The sequence below is a fragment of the Falco naumanni genome, chromosome 5, assembly GCF_017639655.2.
Source record: "Falco naumanni isolate bFalNau1 chromosome 5, bFalNau1.pat, whole genome shotgun sequence".
NCBI lineage: Eukaryota > Metazoa > Chordata > Aves > Falconiformes > Falconidae > Falco > Falco naumanni.
The window spans coordinates 8,889,893-8,911,023 of record NC_054058.1 but is presented as its reverse complement, the minus strand read 5'-3'; the positions used below and the strand labels follow the sequence as shown (position 1 = coordinate 8,911,023).

The following is a 21,131-nucleotide window of genomic DNA, read 5'->3' as shown; positions in this document are numbered from 1 at the left end:
GCATTTTTAACAATGACGTTGTAGTAGTCAGCATGACCATTTCTAAGAAAACAAGAAATGCCCTGTCGGTTCGGAGCAGTGGTTCACCTTCATGAGAGCTGGTGAGTTTCCTTTAAGGATGGCAGCTCATGCACCAGGGATAGGTGGGAAGAAGTGAAAGACAGGCAGAAACAAATCGTGCTCCATCTGTATGTACGTGATGCAGAAGCTCAAGCACCGCTGAGGCTATGAGCATCATAAATGCTCCTGCAAATGACATATTTGAGCTTTGTGTTGCAAGAACATTGCATCTGGCTTAGTAATGGAAGTGCTGGACTGTCAATTCACTGGAGATCCTGTCCCCAGTCACGGAGTAATATTTGCTGCTGCCTGAAAAGCAGCAAAACAAGCTGTACAGGGAGGCGTTTGGGCTGTTACCGAACACACCTTTTCTAAATGCTTTCTTTTTTAGTTCAGATGGAAAACCAACTGGCTGATTCTCTTTTTTTTTTTTTAAAAAAAAAAAAAAAAAAAAAAAGCGCTATAGGAGCTATTTAAGGCTAGTCAAAATAAAAGGTCAGATAGTGATCAAAGGAACAATGACAAGGCATGGAACCCAGCCAGCATAATCCCTGTGAATCAACCACTCTTAAAAACGCCAACGACTGGATGAACGACTAAGCCATTTGCCCCTGTTGCAAAATCTAGTGAAGTCGATTCAAGGGAGGAAGCTCTCCGGAATTATGCAAATGAAAGGGAACTACTGTAATGAAGAGGCTTTAGGATTTACTGAGGATGCTTGGGGGGGGCAGGATGTTGGAATCGATAAAGCAAATTTAAGGATTTAAAAGACTATGCTGGTATCTTTGAGGTAAAACTCACAGGCAGGGAATTTAAGTGATCAAGGTAGATCAGAGATGAACAAGTGTAGGAAAACAGAGAAGAGAGGGATAAAATAAGCTGATGAAATGCAATCAGTATTTGTTTGTCTGGATGAATTCGACACCTGATTGCCACAGCCTGTACTATATTTGTAATAAATTATTTATTTCCTGTGTGGTTGTGCTCTCTATTGTGTGCATGCATGTGTGTGATCCAATAACAAACTTGGGTCTGTCAGCCAGCAAGTAGGATGAAAGCTTTGGGGGGCCAGAAGCACAAGGGACCCACGAAGGTGAGTTTCTCTGAGCCACTGGTCCATAGGAACAGGATCAGGCTACAGACACTGCCCTGACACTGCCTGTGTTTATATGTGTGTCTTTGAAGTACCGTCTCCTGTCAGCGTTTACCTGTGTGTGCACGTCTGCTGTGAACTTGCACATCACACTGCTACTGGTGGGATGTGAAACAGAAGCTCCCACTCATCTCCATTGGCCCAGGAAGGAAGGAAGCTTCTGGATCTTTCAGTCCACCAGATTGAGCTGCCCTTAATACTTTTCAGAGAGAGCAGGTGCACCTGGCCAGTATCTGCAGTCCATTCCTCTTGCTCTACTCCCACATCCAAGCATGGTAGCGGGGATGGTGGAGGATATATCACAACTTACTCCCTTTGCTGTGGACTGGTTTTCCATTACTTTGTCCATGAGCTTTTTGAACCTGCTGATATTATTGGCTCCCGTAACTCCTGCAGCAGTAGGTTCTTAAACGGCAAAGTACATTTTTTATTTGTTGTAAATTGATTACCAACTAGCTTTATCACATTCCATTCACTTTATCCACCACCTTCATTATTTTTGTAAATCTCAATCCCTCATCTGCCCACCAAGTTCTGCTCATTCTGCTCACCAGATGGTGGAATCCCGGGCCTTTTAGTGTCTCCTGATGAAGCACTTGTTCCACCCCATAATGATTATCACTGAGGCTCATGCTACAATTTGTGAGACTGGCTTATGGGGTCTGGCTGGAATCCTGTCAAGTGCTATGCCAAAATATAAGCCAGGATTTATTTCATAGTTAGCATCGCTTACTCGCATTTTAGATGCAGATCTTCCCAGCTCTGGGTTTCTAAGCAAGAAGCCCATTTTCATCCCAATGATGAATTTTTTCCATTCAAACCGATTTTAGCAAAGGAGTTTTGCTGCAGAAAAGGCATCTTGCAGACCAAGCCACGGAGCGATGGTGACACTCAGTGGCCCTGCAGGAAAAGTGCACCTTCCGAGTTCACATTTTTTCGGATTTAGCAGGAAGACAGTGGTAGCAAATGAATCTCACACACAGGTGAGTAAACAGCACTGCTTAGCATAAGGATGAGTCTGCATATTGTGCCGAACAGATTCATATAATACAAGCGTATAAATGGACATCTAGCCTATCTGCATTTGCCTTCTTTCCCTTTCCCATATTTATTTACTCACTTCACTCTTGAAGTGAGACCATCGCTTTCAGGTACCGCAGAAGGAAAACCCTTTCCTTGTGGTGGGGAAGACTCGAGTTTTCATACACACTTTCAGGGAACATGGCAGCTTGTAATGTGTTCAGCTCCAGCCACCAAGAGCCAGCCCTCAGATCTATACCTTGGAGGTGCAAGGGGAGCCACAAATCTGATTCAGGCTGACCTCCAAGCCTAGGATGTCTTCCTGCTCAGCGAAGAGGTTGACATTATTGCCGGTTTACTGTCTACCTTGCAGTTACTGCAATGTACTTCTTGCAGGCTGCCCAGATCTCTGCTTTTGCTGTCCACACCTTCCCACACATAGGCACCAGGCCATCCACAGCCTCACCACACCACTGGATCTCTTCAACAACCTCCAGCTAGCCCTGGCCAGTCTGGCCAACCACCATCTACAGAAGGAAGAAGCCAGGTGGGAGATGATCATAGCAGACCCAGGGTCTGATTGCCATTCTGTCCTGCCTCCGGCCCAAACCTCATTGGGTTGGAAATGTTGGAAACATTTGCCTCATTGGGAAAGACTGGTTTCCAAATCCTCCTCTGACCTCTCCAGCCCCGCATTTGAGACAAGTCTTTATATACCACCACCTCTCCCATATCCTTGCCCTACACATTATTTCCTGCAAGACTGATCCTAGTGTGAATATGCACTTCCTCGACATTACAAGGCCTCAAGTTTGCAAGCTGAAAATGTAGAGAGGTTGCAGCCACATGTCTCCTCATCTTTGTTTTCCATCCTCAAAAAAACAAGTCAATGTCTGCCAAACCACCTTTCTGCTCCCTGCAGGGAGTGGGAAGTTGGAACACATAAAGGGAAGATCAGAATGCATTGCCTGTGAGGGGCCAGCACCAGGGGTCAGTTACCTGCAGTACCCTGAAGGCACCCTTCTCCTCACCACCACCTTTAAGGTGTGAACTGCATATGAAAGGAAAACAGGTCAACAAACAAAAGCCGATACATATCAGTCTATTTCCAAATGTTACTGGGCCTGGCCATCACTACATTGCTTATCAACATTAAGAGGGAGTGTGGGAATAAGCCCACTGCCTGGCAAACCATACAACACAAGAAGTCACAAGTTTTAGACTTTTCTTAGGAAAGAAGCCTCTTTGAATATCAATGGTAAGCCACATTCCGGCATCTCTACCCCTAAATTGAAACAAACTACATTAGCAAGTGAAATCCAAGCATACTTTAAAAATTATTCATCTATTGCATGTCTTGGATTTAACCGTGGGTTGATACATACACCTTAATGCAGCTAGGTGAGCTTGGTAGAAAAATAACCTGCTGGATAACATTAAAAATTAGCAAGCCATCGCTGTGAGCCTACAGGTATGCATACCTTGCCTAGAGGCAGCACAGATCATGAGATGGGTCCATGGCTCTGACATGGTTCTCAGTAGTAGCTATTTTAAAAGTCTGTTTTTGTCCTGCACCTACAAGACAAAAATCTAAGTCATTGTTTGCTTCAAAAAGGACAAATAAAACTCAGAATCAGCCTTAGACTCTGTATATTGTAAACAGTCCGCAGTAACAAGCCTTACAACTCCAAATTACAGCTCTGCAATTTTGTATTTCTTTCCTGTTCTGGGAGCAAAGAGATAAACAAGGAAAGCAGATTCACAATCCATTGCTCTGTCTCCAGACTGGAGCATATTAGTTGAGCGTACATGAATGTGCATGAGTCAGGAAAGAAAGCATGTGTCCAAGCTTCCAGGACAGTTTGCAACTGAGCGACAACAGACAACTCATTTGTTCCGTGTTCTAACTTCCCTCTGGATGAGGGCTCCTTTCAGTTTTCTGTAAGACCACTGCAGAGGCTCTGTGACAGCATAGGAAGCTGATCTCTTCTGAGCACACTGGAATGACCACAAAGGCCCCAAATAAACCGCACACATCAAACCTTTTATGATTTATCAATGCTTCAGCGAATCCCTACCTGTTCATTGTACAAACTATCTTCTTCATGTACAGATTTTAAGTATGCTTTTTATCTTCTATAGTAGCACCCTAAAAAGGTCAGAATCCATTTGGGGCCACCTCGTGTGCTTACAGTCCTCCCTCTTTTCAAGAAGCCTACTTCCCACTCCTTTCAAGAGCTTTTCTTTGCAGAAAAATCCCCTGCTATCTGAGATACTACTTGCCAGATTGCCTGTTAGCTGCCTTCTGTGCTACAGTCTTCAGGACCTTCTGTTTTGCAGGCTGAAGCTGCAAAACTTCACAGGAAATTTCCCAGTTGCCTCCGGGCCATCTAAGGCAACCGAGACCCACAGAGCAGCTGTGGTGAGGCGAGGGGAGGAAGTCTCCTGGCCACCTGACATCTACTCATACCCCACCTTTGCTTACACATAGCAAAGGTTCCTTTCTTGCACTGAAAGATGTTTCCTATGGAGGTCACCAAGGCCAGGGAGCACTTTTCTACAGCCAACAGAACCATGCAAGCATCAGATTGCCCACCCAGCACAGACTAGTGACTTAACCACATTCCCTGATGTTTGCTCCAAGAGGCAAAGGCCTCACTGATTTCTACAATACTCTCCTACCTTAAGGAAGCTTGCTGCAGAGCAGCTCTTTCTCAAGCTTATGCTTTGCCGGCTTCCTCGGCCCCTCTCATATGCAGCTGAACAGCACCAATCTGATTTGAAACCACAGCCAGGAAGCATCTGCTTGCATTCACATTTTGCACACTTGATTTCCTTACTTACTTAACCCATGCAGGTACAAGGTGGCAAGGCTTCCTATCACCAGAGGAGAGGAATCCTGGTGGGCCTGTTTGTATTTAGATCTAATTTCATGGCCATCTGATGTTATAAACTGTAAAATAGACCCTCGACACATGTCCATTTAGATGCAGGAGAGCCTGGCTCATGGGCACAGTGAGCGCACTGGGTTACAGCCTTCAGTTTTTATTTATAACCTTCCTATTGGAAGTTCAACCAAATTACAGGACCTTGCTCGCAAAGGTCCTTCAGACCAGCCCCAATTACCCAGGGGAAGAAACTGGGAGACTGTGGGGCTCACTTTGCTCCCTTGCCCTTTCCTGTGCATTGGCAGAGCAGCAGTGAACAGTACCTATCGACTCCCACAACGTCTTAGGAAGGGACAAAGCTTGGGCAACATTTCCTGGGGGCCCCTTCCAGTTTCTATATATTTTTGCTCGCTTGAACTCAGCCCTGTCCTTTTTTTATATCAGTTGTCCACAGAATTACTTGGTTCCTTGGGTTTTCTACCTCCCCTAAATGCTCGTTAGGCATTGCTGTGAGACTTTTATTTTCCTTTTTTCCTGTCCCTACCGGACAGCCCCAAGAAGAATCATAAGCCAGGTAGGAAGGGCTGGCGCTGCCCACTTTATGGACAGATCATCCTGAATGGTCAGAGAAAAAATAGATTTACTGTCCTCTTGCAAGTTGTGATCAGGCAAAGGGCTGCTACACAGGGATCCCCCAAACAACCCTGGTCACATGATTTTCTTCACTTTATATTCCCTTTCCCCCTTTTTTCTTTCCTAACTACTTCCTTTTTAGAAGCATCATCACCTCCCAAATACACAGCCTACCTTGTTCACATTTTTCTGCATTGGTTCTGGGCTTGTTGTCTTCATAGCCTTACTTCCTATCTATGGCATGACTGTCCTCATAACTTCTCCCTTGGTAATCAGCTCCATAAAACTAGTACCCATTTTTTCTTATCTAGTATCCTACCTTTTATGCGTGCTACCTTGCAAATGGCACTGCATATCTTGATGAGCCCTCTGCATACACTCTACTCTCCTGTTGCATATGTTGCATCCTGAAATCCCTCAGATTATCTTTTTTCAGTAGTGCCACAGGTAAGGATTAGCTATCTGTGTTAATGGAGTCTAAACAAGCACAGTGATTGAGGCTGTTGAATGACCCATCCAGAAGGCCTGGATATGGGTAGTTGAAAGGGGAAAACTGATCTGTTTTATGGGAAGTGGTCATGTAAGTCAAGAGTCCAAGACAGGGAGATGATGATCTTCAAAGAAAACAGGAAGGGTCTGTTACAGTCACTCTGCATTTTTTCTGAAAAGAAGAGAGGGGAAAGGAAAGTGATACCACAGATCACACCCACAGAGACAATAATTTCTGATTGTTTACAGAAAAAGATTAACATTGAGCTCACCTAGGCACATGATATAAAATCATAGACTCATAGAATCACAGAATGGTTTGGGTTGGAAAGGACCTGAAAGATCACCTAGTTCCACTCCCCCGCCATGGGCAGGGACACCTTCCACTAGACCAGGTTGCTCAAAGCCCCATCCAGCCTGGCCTTGAACACTTCCAGGGATGGGGCATCCACAGCTTCTCGGGGCAACCTGTTCCAGTGCCTCACCACTCTTATAGTGAATAAAAGATGATAGTAAAGAAGGTGTAGTTAGGACTGAACTTTCATTTCAGTGTGAGATGCCTGGGTACACAAACAAAGCAAACAAAAAAAGGAGACCATTACAACTGAGAGAGTGTTGTGGTTTAACCCTGGCTAGCAACCAGTAAGCAAGCACAACACAGCCACTCACTCACTCCCTCCACAGTGGGATGGGGAAGAGAATTGGAAAGTGAGAAAATTTGGGGGTTGAGATAAAGATAGTTTAATGGGTAAAGCAAAAGCCATGCATGCAAGCAAAGCAAAACAAGGAATTCCCTACTTCCCATGGGCAGGCAGGTGTTCAGCCAACCCCAGGAAAGTCTGGCTACATCATGCATAACAGTTATTGGGAAGACAAATGCCATGATGCCAGATGTCCCCCCTTTCCTTCTTCTTCCCCCAGTTCACATACTCAGTATGATGCTCTATGCTGTGCAATATCCCTTTGGATAGTTCAGGGCAGCTGTCCTGGCTGTGTCCCCTCCTAATTTCTTGTGCCCCTCCAGCCCTCTCGCTGGCAGGGCCTGAGAAACTGAAAAGTCCTTGACTCAGTATAAATATTCCCTAGCAACAACTAAAACCATCAATGTGCTATCAGCATTGTTCTCACACCAAATCCAAACCACAGCACTGCACCAGCTACTAAGAAGAAAATTAACTCTATCCCAGCTGAAACCAGGACAGAGGGAAAGATGACAATGAACAGGTCACCAACTGCAGAAATGTACTCTATGCATGAAACATTTCTTTGCCTGAAAGGCAAAAAGAGAAATACAGAATAATAAATGAAGTAAGAGAAGAGAAAAGCAGAACAGAAAACAAAAGGAAGAGTAAGCAGGGGTCTTGCACAGATGGGAAAGAGGCATATACAATGGACAGGAGGTCAACTAGGGAAAGACAGATTTGCCAGCCATTAAAGTGAAGACAGCAGTGGACAGAATGCTTTGGTAGGAAGAGGATTTTGGAAAAGTCAGAGACCCTTTTGGGAACAAAAGTGTTTGGAACAAGCAGCTCTGGCAGCAGTTCAGGCAGGCCATGTGGGCAGTGAGGCTGGGACTTGGGGTTACTGTGCAGGCGGTAGAGGAGCAGGGCAGTGTGAAGGGGAAGCAGAGAACCAGGAATAATTGCCCCTTGGATGCATGTAAGGAAGGCTACTGGGCAGAGGAGAGAATGTCCCAGGAACGGGGTGGGCTGGAGGTTCATGAGAGTGTTAGCGGGTCTCAGAGAGGAGACACCCTCAGAGAAAGAGGATCTTGGTGCAGTCAGTGGAGGGAGGGAGAAAATGATGTATGTAAAAATGGGAGGGAAGGGATTAGGGGAAGTGGGGGTGCAGGGTGGTGGTGATGGTACAGACACTAAGACCAGGCAGAAGTCTTAGGGCAGCTTGGCAACCAGGGCTATGACAGGAAACTGGCCACACTGGCCTTGCCCCTGGGTTCTTCAACACCTCGCGCTCCATCCCAAAGTCCCTACTCACCCAAAAGGGGCCTGAGCCCACCTGACCCAAGTCCCCAGCCTCCCCCTCTCCTCCTCTTTCCTCATTTCCTCTCTCTGCTGCAGGATCCCCACTTCCAAAAGGGAGGGAGAGAGGGAGAGGAGTGACTGGAGGAGGTTTGTTCCTAGGCCAGAGCTGGTTAGTTTTAGCCAGGTAAGGGAAATTTCCACTGTTGGGTGCCTTTTTATTTTTTTTGGTGGTTTATATGGCGCTCTTCAGAGCCTGAAAGCATTATCAAGGTGTGTCCTCTTCTTTTGCAGCCTGAGATGCTGCCATCACCCTCTTTCACAGCCAGGGTACCTAAGGAGTTTTCATCCTTTTTGGATGCCATAGATGTTTTCCTGGTAAATCAGGAGTTGGTGTGTGCAGAGGGAATTCACCCACACTGTGATTTTCAGGCACCAGCAGTAAAGGCAGCAGGCAAGCCCCCTACGAGGCAGAAGAGGTGAATTTTCAGGTACAGGCAACCACATACAGAATCACAATGTATTTTTTCTGCTGCCTCCATCTGAGTCCAAGTCCACACCTGGAGCAACCCTGCAGGTGGGATGAGGATTGAAAGGTCTCTGCCTGCCTCTGGCGCTCCTCCTAGCTAGGCTGTGTCAGCCCCAAGGGCTCTTCTGCAACTCCTGGTCTCTTTCAGACCTGTAGACCCTTTTTTCATCTTCCACGCTCTTACCTTCTGGGCACCATTTGTTGCTCACAGTCTGTGTCTTGAGGGAAGAGTGTCCTTTTCTATCCCACCTCCAGAGCACACTCACAGTTCAGGACCTGTGATGCCGTTCCCCAGTCCTGGCACTAAGAGATGGTGGCATGCAGCAGTCATTTACGTGTGTTAGTCTACCCTATATCCATAGCATATACACATGATCTTAATCTGCTAGATTTCTGAGGTCATCTTAGCTAGCTGCTTGATCTGTTTCTGCAAGATAGGTATGTAGAGGAAGCTGTAAGGACATCAATATGCATTTGCCATGTCATCAGGAAGGTGAAACTGCCATAACCTCAGGAAGTTCATCCACAGTTTACTACACAGTAGCATCTGATAATACCTTCTGTTTACATTAAACTTCTACAGCAGCTTTAGTTTTGCATGTCCTGCATGCACACAGAGCCCATTGCTGCCTCATATTACTATTTCTTTCTATGAAAGGTAACTGAATCACTGAAAGGAGCTTACAAATGTTTGCTTCCAAAAAAAGGAAGCACAGACCATAAAAAAACAGCTTCACAGACACAAGCAAATCTAACCCTTCCTTTGTATGGCTTGGAAGACTTTTTGCTTTAAAAGTAGTAGGCACTGAAAGAAAATCCTGGAGCACTTGATCTAATAGAACTGGGATCTGAAAGTCAAATCTGAAGGATCATGCCCTTTTTCAGCTTCTAAAATACATAGTAATGGAAACAAACAAGAGGCCACACAACATGGAGTGAATTTGGAGGGGACGTTATTTCAGTCTCACGGCCTCCCTTCATAAGACACTGTTATACAGTCCTTTTCTGTCTGAGAGAGCTGGTAAAGTAATTCTTCCATAAACTCCTCTTGCCTGTTCCTCAGCTTCAGCTGTGGTAGAAAGATGATTCACAGGGCCATGTAGTGAACCAGATCAGGGTTAAAAATACCTTTTTTTGACTGGAGTTTTTCTGCAGACAAACTGTTGTGTTAACTCAATTGAGAAGGTAGCCCAGGGATGGGACTCAGGGAGGAGAGGAAGACTTAAGCCGCTATGCTTACCAAAAGCAAACTATGTAACCATGACCTAAGTCATGTTTCTCTCTTTTTCAGGCATTAAAATCTGTGCAGACTTCATCAATTGTCAAGTCACTGTCTTCTTTCTAGGTTCCATATACTTTATTTCTCTTAATCCCAAACTATTGTGTATCAAGCCGGGTTTCACACAGAAACTTAGGGCATAAATCAAAGGCAACAGGGTGCATCCAACCCAGCAGGGAAGAGGAGAGCCAGAGCAATGAAGTTTTCCTCATGGAAGCAGAAAACTAAGATTATTGGTTGCAGAGCCAGGGCATTCTAGTAGGAACCCTTCTTCGAGACATCTGTGGAAAGGAAGAGTAAGGAAAGGCAAAGTGCCTGATGAATTTTTAGGAAGCTATCTAAGAGCTCAGAGATCTTAAGGAATGTGTTGTGCAACATCTTTTTGTCATTGACATAGGCATTTCCAGTTGCTTTCAGATTTGGAATGATGTGAGGACTGCACATGTGAGGAGTGTATGGAAATGGAATAAAAATAGATCCTTTTAACCCTCCACGGTATGCTCAGGCCTTGGTCTGCTTTGAGATTGTACCTGGACTAGAAACTGTGCCCACAACTTGTAGAGTAGATCTCAACTCAACCTGCAGTCCAAGAAGGCTATACAGCACATGATGGAATTAAATACAAAGCAGAGGTGGGCTGCTTTGCTTGCTAACCACCAGTCCTCTGCTCTGTTTCAGACATTCCCACCTTGGAAGCCTGTTAACACTAACCTGAACTGCAAGGGAAAACATATTCTCTTGCTGTGCGGTCATCTGTAAAAACAAAAGGGAAAGGATGGTGAGCTACAGAACTGCCTGGTAGGGTAATGCCAAGCTTCTTTCTCTTTAACACAACCATCCCACTACCTTAATTTTTTACTCTTCAGACTGTGCATGCAGGAACAGAAAAACGTCTACAGTCTGCCTCCCCAACATATCTCCCATACAGCTGTAAAAAAAGACTCTGTTATGCATTGTGATACCTTCCAATGCAAGGACGTTTTTGAAAATAGAGAACCTTTCAGTAGTGTGTCCTGTTGCTTTTTTACTGATGATTAGTATTTTCATGTCAGACAACAATTTTTAAATTGTATGTACTGAGGACAAAATTTCTTGTACAGGATGGAATAGCAAAGAGAGAGCATATTAGGTGAAAATATTTGGCTCTGTGAAGGCTGGGTTAAGAAGCCTCCTCCTCTTCTTGACATGGTGTAAAAGGGGGAACAAGAATGGAATTCAGTATACAACATGCGGGCCTGTGGTGCTGCTTTCTAAATCTCCAGTGGCAGTTTTTCCATTTTGTTCTTAAAATCTTTTTTAAAAACAATTCTTAATGTTCCATCTGCTATTTTGGCTCATACTGAGCACGGAATAAGCAGAGACTCAGAATGACTCCAAGATCTCTCTTCTGCGTGCTGATAGTTCATTTAGAGCTTTACAGTGTAAGAAATTATTTTCCTACTGTTCTCTGAGACATGGCAGCACCCAATGGATGGTAAGATTATTACACTGTACATGAAAAGCACAGAACTGAATTCTGCCTTCTGGTGGATCAGGGTGGCAGTATGTAACACTGATTTTCAGTAAATGCCTAAGTATTTTCAAGAGAGCTAAGGAGCTGGAGAAGACACGCTAAATTGGCAGAGAAGTTTCCTTTCCACAGAGACATGGCTTGAAGCTAGAGGAAGTCAAAAAACACAGTCATTTTGAACACGTACACACAACATAGTCATAGTGCCAGGCAGTCTCATTTCAAGAACAGAAAAGCAAGTGATTCTGCTACTTGGATGTAGAAGTTTTGTTCAGAGGAAACCCAAGCTTGGAGTTGCAGGAGGAAGTGCACTGGAATTAGGGAGATAAGGGAGTAAGGGGCACAGTCAGAATTGTGTCTGAGTAGGGGGTTATGGTAGTTACTCTTTGCCTAGGTCAGTGAATTCTCACCTGGCTTGTAGTAGTCATAGACATGCACGGTTGCTGCTTTCAGGTTCTGCACTTCAACATCTTGTTCCACTGAGATGTTAAACTTCAGAGAAGTTGCACCCAGCTGGAGAGAAGAATAGAAGTGAGCAGAAACGCACCGGTCATCTCAAAGTCACCTACATACCAACTTTATTCCCTCTGCATCATAGATTTCTTTCTCTGTCTTTCCAGGTTCTTCCACTCTCTTCCTCTTTTGCCACAATGTTAGCCTGCTTGACACCAGCCTAGAGGTTTGTATTTCTGATCTCTGAAAGTCCCAACACAAAGTACTGCTGCTGCTAATACTTGAATGGGAAGTTGCCTGTGGTCTTCTCTTACCTCTTCCAAATAGATTGTGGTTTTGTCTGGTTTTATCTCTGTCTTTTTCACCAGGGGTATCTCCTCCAGCTGTATAGGAAGACAGGAGATGAGCTTGGTTAGCATCAGCTCATTGGCCTTCCCTGTGATAGGGGAAACAGCCCACTATAGCTGCACTTGCTTAGTTTAGTTAGCTTGTAGCAGGGTAAGCAGCTACCGTTCTCCAGCAGTTCTTAGATGTCTGGATATTTCTGGCTGAGCTACATCTGGAAAATAGATTTTCATACATTCAGGGAAGGCCAGAGGAGAAAGTCTTACCGCTTTCACAGAGCTCTTCACAGCAGTGAACCCTGACAGATTCTCCACCTCCACCAGGGCCATGTTACTGGTCTCACGGTCTCCTACATAACTGAAAAAAGGCAGGAGAGGAGCACGTTAGGTGTGGAAGGCATCACAGCATTTCTAGGAGATACAATGAACACTTTCAAACTCTGGCCTTCTCTACAATGATGTGATGGGGCAATGGGACAAAAAATCGCCCCCATCTACTTTCTCAATATGGAGACAGATTGTGCAGCAAATGTGTTATGGTTAATGTGCTATGGCTTCATGCTGCCCTCTCCAATGGGTGAAAGTGATCTTTGACATTACAGGTTGAGAACAGCAATGTTGGCATCGTTCTCTTTCAGGACAGTAGAGTATGGAGAATATGGACGAAGACACTCATCCTAGACAGATGTGGGCAAGTGAAATATGGATAGGGACTGGAGTTTCTGCTGTCTGGTTCCTGTAGAGGTTCACACTGCAGGAGAATGCACCTCCGGGGTTGTTCAGCCCAGGCTGCCAAGTGTTCCCCAAGGTGGGAGCTCTGGCTCTTGGGAACACTGCCATCTCAGTTGTGCTCTGTGAGCTGCTCCATGCTGACTGAGATAGTGGCTGTGGTCTGCAAGCCACTGCCAGTGCATTCCCATGCTTCTCCAGGCCTTAATTCTCGGTTCACAATCTCTTTGAGATCTATGGAGAAGAAAAGTCTTCCCCTGTGTCTTTGTCTCCACAGACAGATTTTTATGGGGTCGTGGTCATACTACTGGGTCTTCCTCTTCTTTCCACTGAAGAAAAAGCCTCAAGGGATCTCATACCTGATGGACACGTGGATGTCAAGCTGTTTCCTGACACCATCACATTCTCTTGGTACTGTTTCCACATCCACGACAAACACCTCTTCTCTTTTTGGTGGTGGGATGTTATAGTACAAAGTGGTCTGGTGGGGGAAAAAAAGTCTCTGTGAAGTGCCCTGGAGCTTCCCTGTATGATCTAAAGGACTATCTGTGCCTCCAGGTTTTAATGAATTGGTAACCAGTGGCTAACACAGTTGGCCTCAGCTGTGCTTGCTGTTCAGACATGCTGTTTAGCACATAGCATCAGATACATCTGCCAAATGCAACCCTTAGCATGGAGGCTCAGCTTTCTGTGATCCAAGGCCTCATTCAGTACAACATTGTCTCAGCCTTACAGAAAAAAGAATATTGTTAAGGTGTGAGAAAGTACATTAGCTAAAACCCTGCCCACAAGGAGGAAGGACTGTAACTGTTTACAGTTGACATGATAGTAATTAATTAGTAGTTCTAGGTCTCAAGAGGAAAAATACTGACAAAACAAGTCTAAAACCCTTAAGAAAGAAAGAAAGAGCAAAGAATCAGAAGAGGACAACTCAGCAAGAGGGACGATCACACTCCTCCAAAGAGCATCATGGGCCAATCTTCCTCCACCTGCCTGGTGACTGATTGAACGGCAGCAGGTACTGCATCAGATATCTTATACTTACTGACCATATTCAAGTGTAGCCAAGCAGCATGAGTCCTAGTTACCTCCTACATACATTAACAATAAAATAATTGTGTTCTCTTGTCTATACACGGCTTACAGATTCTCTGTGAACATCATAAGAGATGGATGGACAGAAATGACCCAGAGAGGGAGGTTTTCACAGGGAGTGACTTGCACCCTTTGCTGCATGAATGGCCCATAAGCAGACCACTATCAAAGCTGCCAGAAAAATAAGATGTATTTTCCTAATGGACCAGTTATGTTGGGATAAGAAGATGTTGGTCCTACAGCACTCCTCATCTCTGCACGTGATAACAACCCAAAGAATATTACATCAGGGAATATACAGTGCTGAGCTCCTGAAGCAATGACATCAGCAGCATATGTTCGATACAGAGGCAGGTGTTGCACAGTATCTCATCATTCCTGACTTCATATCTACTGATCTCTTAACAATGACGAGGCTCTGTAGTATGGAACAGCAAAGCTGAGATATATTGGAGAAGATGCCATAGATCATTGCAATAAAACTATGTCAACAGAGTATACCTGAGCTCTTTCAAGCTTGACCAAATTCTGCCTAGAAAGCCAAACCCTACCCAGAATTTGAGGCTATAGTGCCTGCTTAAGAGCCAAACCTCACTTGGATAGTCAGTGGCAAAAGCTGAGAGCTCTATTCCTTATCTGTACTCACCTGTACATAAACACAGCCACTGCCAGTCGCCTGCACTGTGTACATCCCTGGGACTGCAAGGAGAGATGCCTGGTGCAGGACCAGCTTGTTGTTCCTGTGCACATGGAACTCCAATGGAGAAGCCTCCTTGCTTTTCACTGTCACCTTTACATCTCTGATCTCCTGAGGAATCAGGGCTGCATACTGAGCAAGGGCCTGCAGGCTAACAACTGTGTCCTGAAGGCAAAGAGAGATTCACATTGCTGTGGAGCCATGCAGTGCAAGATCCAGCACACTAGGTCAGGCACTGCAGAGAGAACCATGCTCCTCATGGCCCTGATTCACACTCCAACACAATCAAGGTCTATGCCACTAAGTGCACAGGTAAGGTCAGTGCTACAGGCAGCAGGATGACTTCTGTAACTGGAAAAGGTGGCTTCTGAGCCCTGATTAGCAGTCCTAGGCCCTGGGTTATCCCAACTACACCACAGAAGAAGTTTCCCCATGGCATTCCTCTTCCCAAGCAGTGCTCATACATGTCTGTCTGCAAGGGGTGGATCTAGAGTGACATGCACATGAGAGATGTGCACATCACTCCAGGCACAATATCTCTCTCCTTTCCTCATGACTTTCCCCGACTTGTTACCTGTGTGGAAGCAAATCCACCGAAGGCATTTCTTTGCCCACTGAGCCAGTGCACAAGCTTGCTCACTGAGGCTTCACTGAGTGCCAAGTCTGACTGGGAGACGTGAGCCAGGAGGATGTAGGCTACTGTCTCAATCACAGAGGAAGAAGATTGTTCACTACTGGAATACGATGTCAGGAGCTCTGCTGATGTGCGGAGAAACATATGGAAGAGAAGAACAGTAGATCCTTATGAATATCAGCTTCTCCTGCCCTGGTACCCTTCAAGGACTGGCAGTTTCCTGTACACCAACAAAAATGCTATGCCTTTCTGGGGCACCTCAGAGTCAGAAGGCAATCCCTCCTGTTATTTTTGTACTCTGAAGAGCCAGGTATCTGTGATAGGCTCCACTTCTTTCTTTGAAAGCACAGAGAGATCCAGGCCCCAAATCCTCAACCAGTTCCTCTAGCAAACAGTTCCCCTAGAAACTGATTGACTCTGAACAGAGGCTTTTTGTTTAAAGTACAGTCCTAGTCTTATCCAGCTTTATATATTCAAAGCTATATCCCCAAGCTACAGCATTTTTCCTGTTTCTGCTTTTACTTAGGACAGTCTAACAGGGCTCTCTGTGCTGAAAACCTCTAGGACTCATTCCTTGTCAGTTGTATCTATTGTACAAGAACTGGTCACTCTTTGAGGGAGAATGGCTGGCAGGCTACCGGGGGAGCAAGACTACCCAACTTATTTTGTTGGCATCCTCACTGTGCAGTGCATAAACTAGGGCAATTTAAGCCAGAGCTGGGATCCCGCCTGTGGTCCAGGCTCATGAGCACTGAATGCACCTGATTGAATGTTTTGCTGTAGTGATGGTAGAGGACTAACCAAAATTCAGCTAAGACTTTAGCTTAATTATGCCAGCGCAGACATCTTCTGCAAGGGTACAAATATGAAAACCTGAAATGCTTTTACATACAAAGTCAGTTTTCGGAACAAACCTTCACTTTTGAAATATGAAGTGCAAATTCACTTGTTTGCTTAAAACCAGCATAAAGACCTTAGAATGTAGGTCAGGGACTCTATTAGGTATTACTTCATTATGTTTATCACAATGGAAGGTTTTTGCATGAGGGGGTTGTGATTTGTTATTTCCAAGGTGGCATAAGCAGAACAATTTTTTCATGAAGTGATAGAAAGTGTCTTGGAGATGCAGCTACAGATGACCTTCAAATTAACCTTGATTCTTTAAAAAGCACCAAACTCCTGTTTGAGATCCAACTGTAATCCTGTTAGTGAGGCTAACAGAATCCCAGCCACCAGGCCATGGAAGGTGTCTCTAGCCAGCAGCAGATAGTTATCTGGGGCAGAGATTCTCCAGCAGGCAAACTGGCTGCAGCTGGTGGCTGCAGTGACATCCGCAGATTCAGCAGGCAGAACACCAACATGTGAGACAATACCTTTCCTTCAAAACTCCATTGCTCTTGCCAAGTCATTCCTAACTATTATCAGTGGAAGCAAGAGCCAAAGAAAACTATCACTTGACCCATAGGCAGTTTGTAGTGCTCCATGCATAGGGTCTTAAGGGGACATTTTCTGAAGTGCTTGGTCAGTCAGAAGCATCAGACTGACTGGACATCAGTGAGGATGTGCTCCAGTCGCATGTTCCATATGTACTATCTCAGAGGCAGCTCTGAACAAATATTGCACTCGGTGTGTGCAATTCTGCTGCTTCCCTTTTGCTCACTACCCACCCTGTGAAGCCAGCTGGGCAGCTTGAGTGGCTATGCAGTGAGCTGAACTCTGCATTGGTAGCTGGTCAGGCTGAAAAATCCTCTCCCCCTTTTTTCTTCTGTTATTTTGAAGTCCCCAATGTAGTTTACCATACTGCCAGATGAACTATTGTGGGGAGCAACTTACTTAAGACAAGTCCTGTAATATTGTTACCAGCTGTTTAACTCAGGTTTATAGGCTCAAGTGTTTTGAAACCCTGACCTGGCATTCTCATTCAGGATAGAAGTCCAGTTATTTCCAAGTTAAAGAGACAAAAGGAAGAACTAAGCTCAGCAGTGCAGCAATAAAGATGCATCCACCCAAGGGCCCTGAGCTGAGTAGAGCAGCAACGGGGAAGCGGTCAAAAGGTTTGAATTCTGCAAGTAAATGCCCTGTCCAGCAACTGAGTAGACATGGTGAAGCAAATTTCCTCTGCAAGATTCTCTTGTATGATGTATGAATTGCTGAAGAATGATGGGAGCACCACAGCTGAAGTGAGTGCTCTGACCACAGAAATTAAGCATGGATCAGTTCTGCTTTTGGTTAGAAATTGTTTCCTGGGTCTGAGAAAACTAGAAACTTTCATAGCTTCAGTTGATTTTTTTGATGCAAAAACCAATCTGAGAATAGTTAAATTGCCAAAACTACAATTAAATCCTACCAATTAAATAACGCCTTAAACACAGTCATTATCTCTAGAACCCAAAATCTTCTAAACAGCAACAACCTACCAGTTTCCTTCTCTAGCATATCCAGGAGCTGATCTCTCATCTCCATGTCCTTGTTCAGTGTGAAGACATAAGCCATCAAGGCCTTGACATAAAGGCTTGTCTTATCAAGTGTTACATTTTTGAGGCAATGCAAGGCATTATCCAGCATGGTGTCCTAGAAAGGAATCCAAATCCAGTGAATTTCCTCTGACCAAACAAAAAGTTTTTCTGAAAATCTATACCCAACCCTCAAGCATCCCAGTTACATCCTTGATGTATTTCAGTGCTAGCATCTCTCTCAGGGCTGTAGAATATTAAGTAGAGTGGACACAGCATCACTCACTGTGGGTTGAAAACAAAGACACGACTGGGCATCTCACTGGGATAGGGCATTGCTAATAAATACACTGAAGAATCCAGCTGTAGGAAGTGTCTGGTAACACACTGGCTCAGAACTGTCAGACCTGCATGCTGTGGGTCTCAGCTCCCAAGGAGATATGGCATTGTTTTTAGAACTGTACCAGTAAGGCTGGAATATCAGCCCATCGTGGCTAGAACAGTTTACACTTGGCTTGAAGGTCACTGCTTGTGTTTCAGGTCTGAAGGAGGGGGGTACTGCATACCTGAAAGGGGGTCTTTTTTTTTCCTCCTTTAGCTATACTGGTGAGTTTAATAAAAACTATTGCCTCTGCCTGCAAGCCCTGAGCCATTTCCAGAGACAGTTGTTTCCCCTGAGATCAGCTGAGAACGGCAGATGCACTGCTTTGCTATAAATCAGGCCATTTATATAAAAACTCCTTACCAAGTTAAACTTTTCCTGCTGAGCTTATTGTGGACAATGGTGGAACGTGACAGAATCTTTCACCAACTCAAGCTGGGTATCCCTGAAACCACAGACCTGGGGAGGAATGACTCCCTCGGCATGCTCCCAAGCCCTGCAAGAGTTCTGGTGTGACTTACATTCTTTTCCAGCTGGAGCTCCACCAGCGCAGCGGTGATATAGGCTGTTAATGAGACGGTATCATCCACACCACCCTGCAAGTCACACAGACAGACATCAGAAAGGGACAAACCCAACCATTGCTTGCCTGTCTTTGTATAGCCACTGAAACTGCCTATGGATGCTATATCTAAGACAGTATATGGTACCATGTCTCTGGGTGTTCTTGAACATGTGGGGGCTGAAGGAAAGCACTCCAGGCTCACTTACTGAATATCATGAAACTCTAGTGTTGAAGGCAGCCTCAGAGCCATATTGTACATACATCCTAGGTGTGCCTTCTCATAGAAGGGCATGAAGCAAACTGTTAAGCCATTTGTTTTATTAAATATGATGCAACTGGACACTTGAACAAAGTTTTCATGATGTAGGATTTGCATATATAGAAGCAATACACTTTCGCTTACAATTCAGCTGACTCTGAGAAGCTACAAATTAACATGGGTAAACAGGCTCACAAGAGCCTCTTTTCCCATCAGAGGAAATTCATTCTTGGGAAGTTCTGCTTGCGTCCTCAGATGTGAGATAAGATTACATCTAAAATAAGGGGGGAAATCTGGGCTGAGACGCTGAGAAGCATCATTGACACTGAGCAGCAGAAACTTTGAATGTAAGGTGTGGAGAAGCAAAATCTATTCCAAAAAGTTCTATTCCAATAGAAAGCGCAAGCTGAGAAAATAGTGAAAGTCAAAGATGAACAGTCTACACATACACTCTGGTTTTATTTTGTACTGCATCCAAATTTTAAGAAAAAAAGGCTAACCCTTTGCTTCAGTAAAATAGCAGCCTGTTTTCCTTCATAAAACTGCCTTGTATTTAATATGGGCAACTTTGCAATCTGACCTGTCTGGATTATTCTTACCTTTACAAAGACAAGGAACCCAAGTATTGCCATACTGCATGCACACCGTTCATACCTGAGCACGAGGGCATGTTCACCATGTTTAGTGCATTTCCAGCTACACTGCAGGGATCGTTTTGGGGATGCTGGGCTCCAGGAGCAGTCATATTTTTGGGGCACTGACAGGACAACTGTGTCTTCAGATAATCCCATATTAGAGCACATAGGCAGGCCTATCTAGAGAGTATTGTGCATTGTAAGGCACCAGAAGAGGGAGAATCCAACCAGGGTATTCTAGACAAACACTAAAAAGTAAAAATACTTCTCCCTGTGCCTCGAAGTGCCTTGGCCCGACTAGCCCTGGTGCCTTTTGGCTACAGTAAAAACAAAGAAAGCCTAGCAGAGATTAAAACCTCACACAGAGGAAATGCCTGCTGTTTTAGGCCATGCTTTTTCATTCTGCTCTGGGAAGCTGCCTTGCCTGTGCTAGGCTATGGGGACATTGCTTTGTACTACTGTGTACAGTGGAAGAGCCTGGGGAAGCAACCCTGTGCCCCACATTGGGTTCTTCCTGCTCCCACCGCCATGCCTGGCAGCCATACCTTCAAGTCATTGTTGAAGAGCTTCCCAACGCTCTGGAAGCAGCCACTGGGCAGCTGGTGCTTCTGCAGCCAGCGCAGAGCGCTGCGCACATCATCCTCATTGATGTAAATGTGAGAGCTAGCTTGTCCAAAGGACCTGGCTACAAAAGCTGTCAGCCTGTGAGCAGAGCACAAAGGAATCCCATGTCACAGCCAGTAGCTGAACCAGCAAGGACAATAGCTCTGGGATGACTGTAGCAATTCTGGTCACTCACCATGTGTTGCCCTCATCGTCAGCTTTCCCAAAGGCACTGTAGGAGCCATCATCATGTTTGAAGAGCAGCTGACGCTGGTAACCTACGAAGACAGGTGCCAGGACATGACTCTCAGTTTGAGGGCCTGCAGCATCTCACACTGTATCCTTGCTGTGGGAAGAAGGCTTCACAGCAAGAGACTTCACCAGATCCTACAAGGAGAGACACTGAGGCAAACCTACCATCCCCCGTGCATCCCACAGCATCAGCATGACAAGAAGCAGTTGCACAGCATCATTGAAGCGCACCATGCAGCTGCTCTACGTTACTAAAGCCGTTACATGCAAGTCCTGTGGGTATCTGCCCTGCTGGTTTGCAGAACGGTGACATGCTCGGCCACCTCATGTCTCCCTGTGCCCCAGGGAACCGTCACGGGCACCTTGCTGTGAATAAAACAAGCTGTAGGAATGAGGAGGAAGGCTAGAGGAGATCAATATGAAACCCTGTATGTTTTTCAGCACTTCTGCTTGCCTCTGGAACTCAAGAAAGCACTTATGGCATGTACAG

The 21,131-nt window shown here is 45.2% G+C and overlaps 1 protein-coding gene and 1 long non-coding RNA gene across 9 annotated transcripts in view; both read right to left on the bottom strand.

Moving 5' to 3' along the window:
• Positions 1–501: 501 nt before the first annotated feature.
• Positions 502–6,531, bottom strand: LOC121088663. The gene is made up of 2 exons (XR_005828008.1): positions 3,715–6,531; positions 502–2,555 (listed from the first exon to the last, which is right to left on the bottom strand). It is a non-coding gene; the product is annotated as an uncharacterized LOC121088663 (long non-coding RNA).
• A 1,892-nt stretch (positions 6,532–8,423) lies between these two features.
• The window catches only part of LOC121088657 (alpha-2-macroglobulin-like protein 1), a 32,958-nt gene continuing 20,250 nt past the window's right edge, over positions 8,424–21,131 (bottom strand). For 2 of the 8 annotated variants that reach the window (XM_040595065.1, XM_040595067.1), the window contains exons 26-36: positions 20,586–20,667; positions 20,332–20,488; positions 18,849–18,923; positions 17,910–18,063; positions 15,433–15,617; positions 14,808–15,023; positions 13,426–13,547; positions 12,605–12,695; positions 12,308–12,376; positions 11,951–12,053; positions 11,035–11,851 (exon numbers count right to left, since the gene is read on the bottom strand). In XM_040595065.1, the coding sequence (XP_040450999.1) occupies positions 11,757–11,851; positions 11,951–12,053; positions 12,308–12,376; positions 12,605–12,695; positions 13,426–13,547; positions 14,808–15,023; positions 15,433–15,617; positions 17,910–18,063; positions 18,849–18,923; positions 20,332–20,488; positions 20,586–20,667 (1,349 nt within the window). In that variant the 3' untranslated portion in view covers positions 11,035–11,756. Of the gene's footprint in view, positions 8,686–9,687; positions 10,312–10,736; positions 10,784–11,034; positions 11,852–11,950; positions 12,054–12,307; positions 12,377–12,604; positions 12,696–13,425; positions 13,548–14,807; positions 15,024–15,432; positions 15,618–17,909; positions 18,064–18,848; positions 18,924–20,331; positions 20,489–20,585; positions 20,668–21,131 lie in introns of those variants that run through there. The other 6 variants (XM_040595068.1, XM_040595069.1, XM_040595073.1 and 3 more) reach the window with 6 other exon arrangements.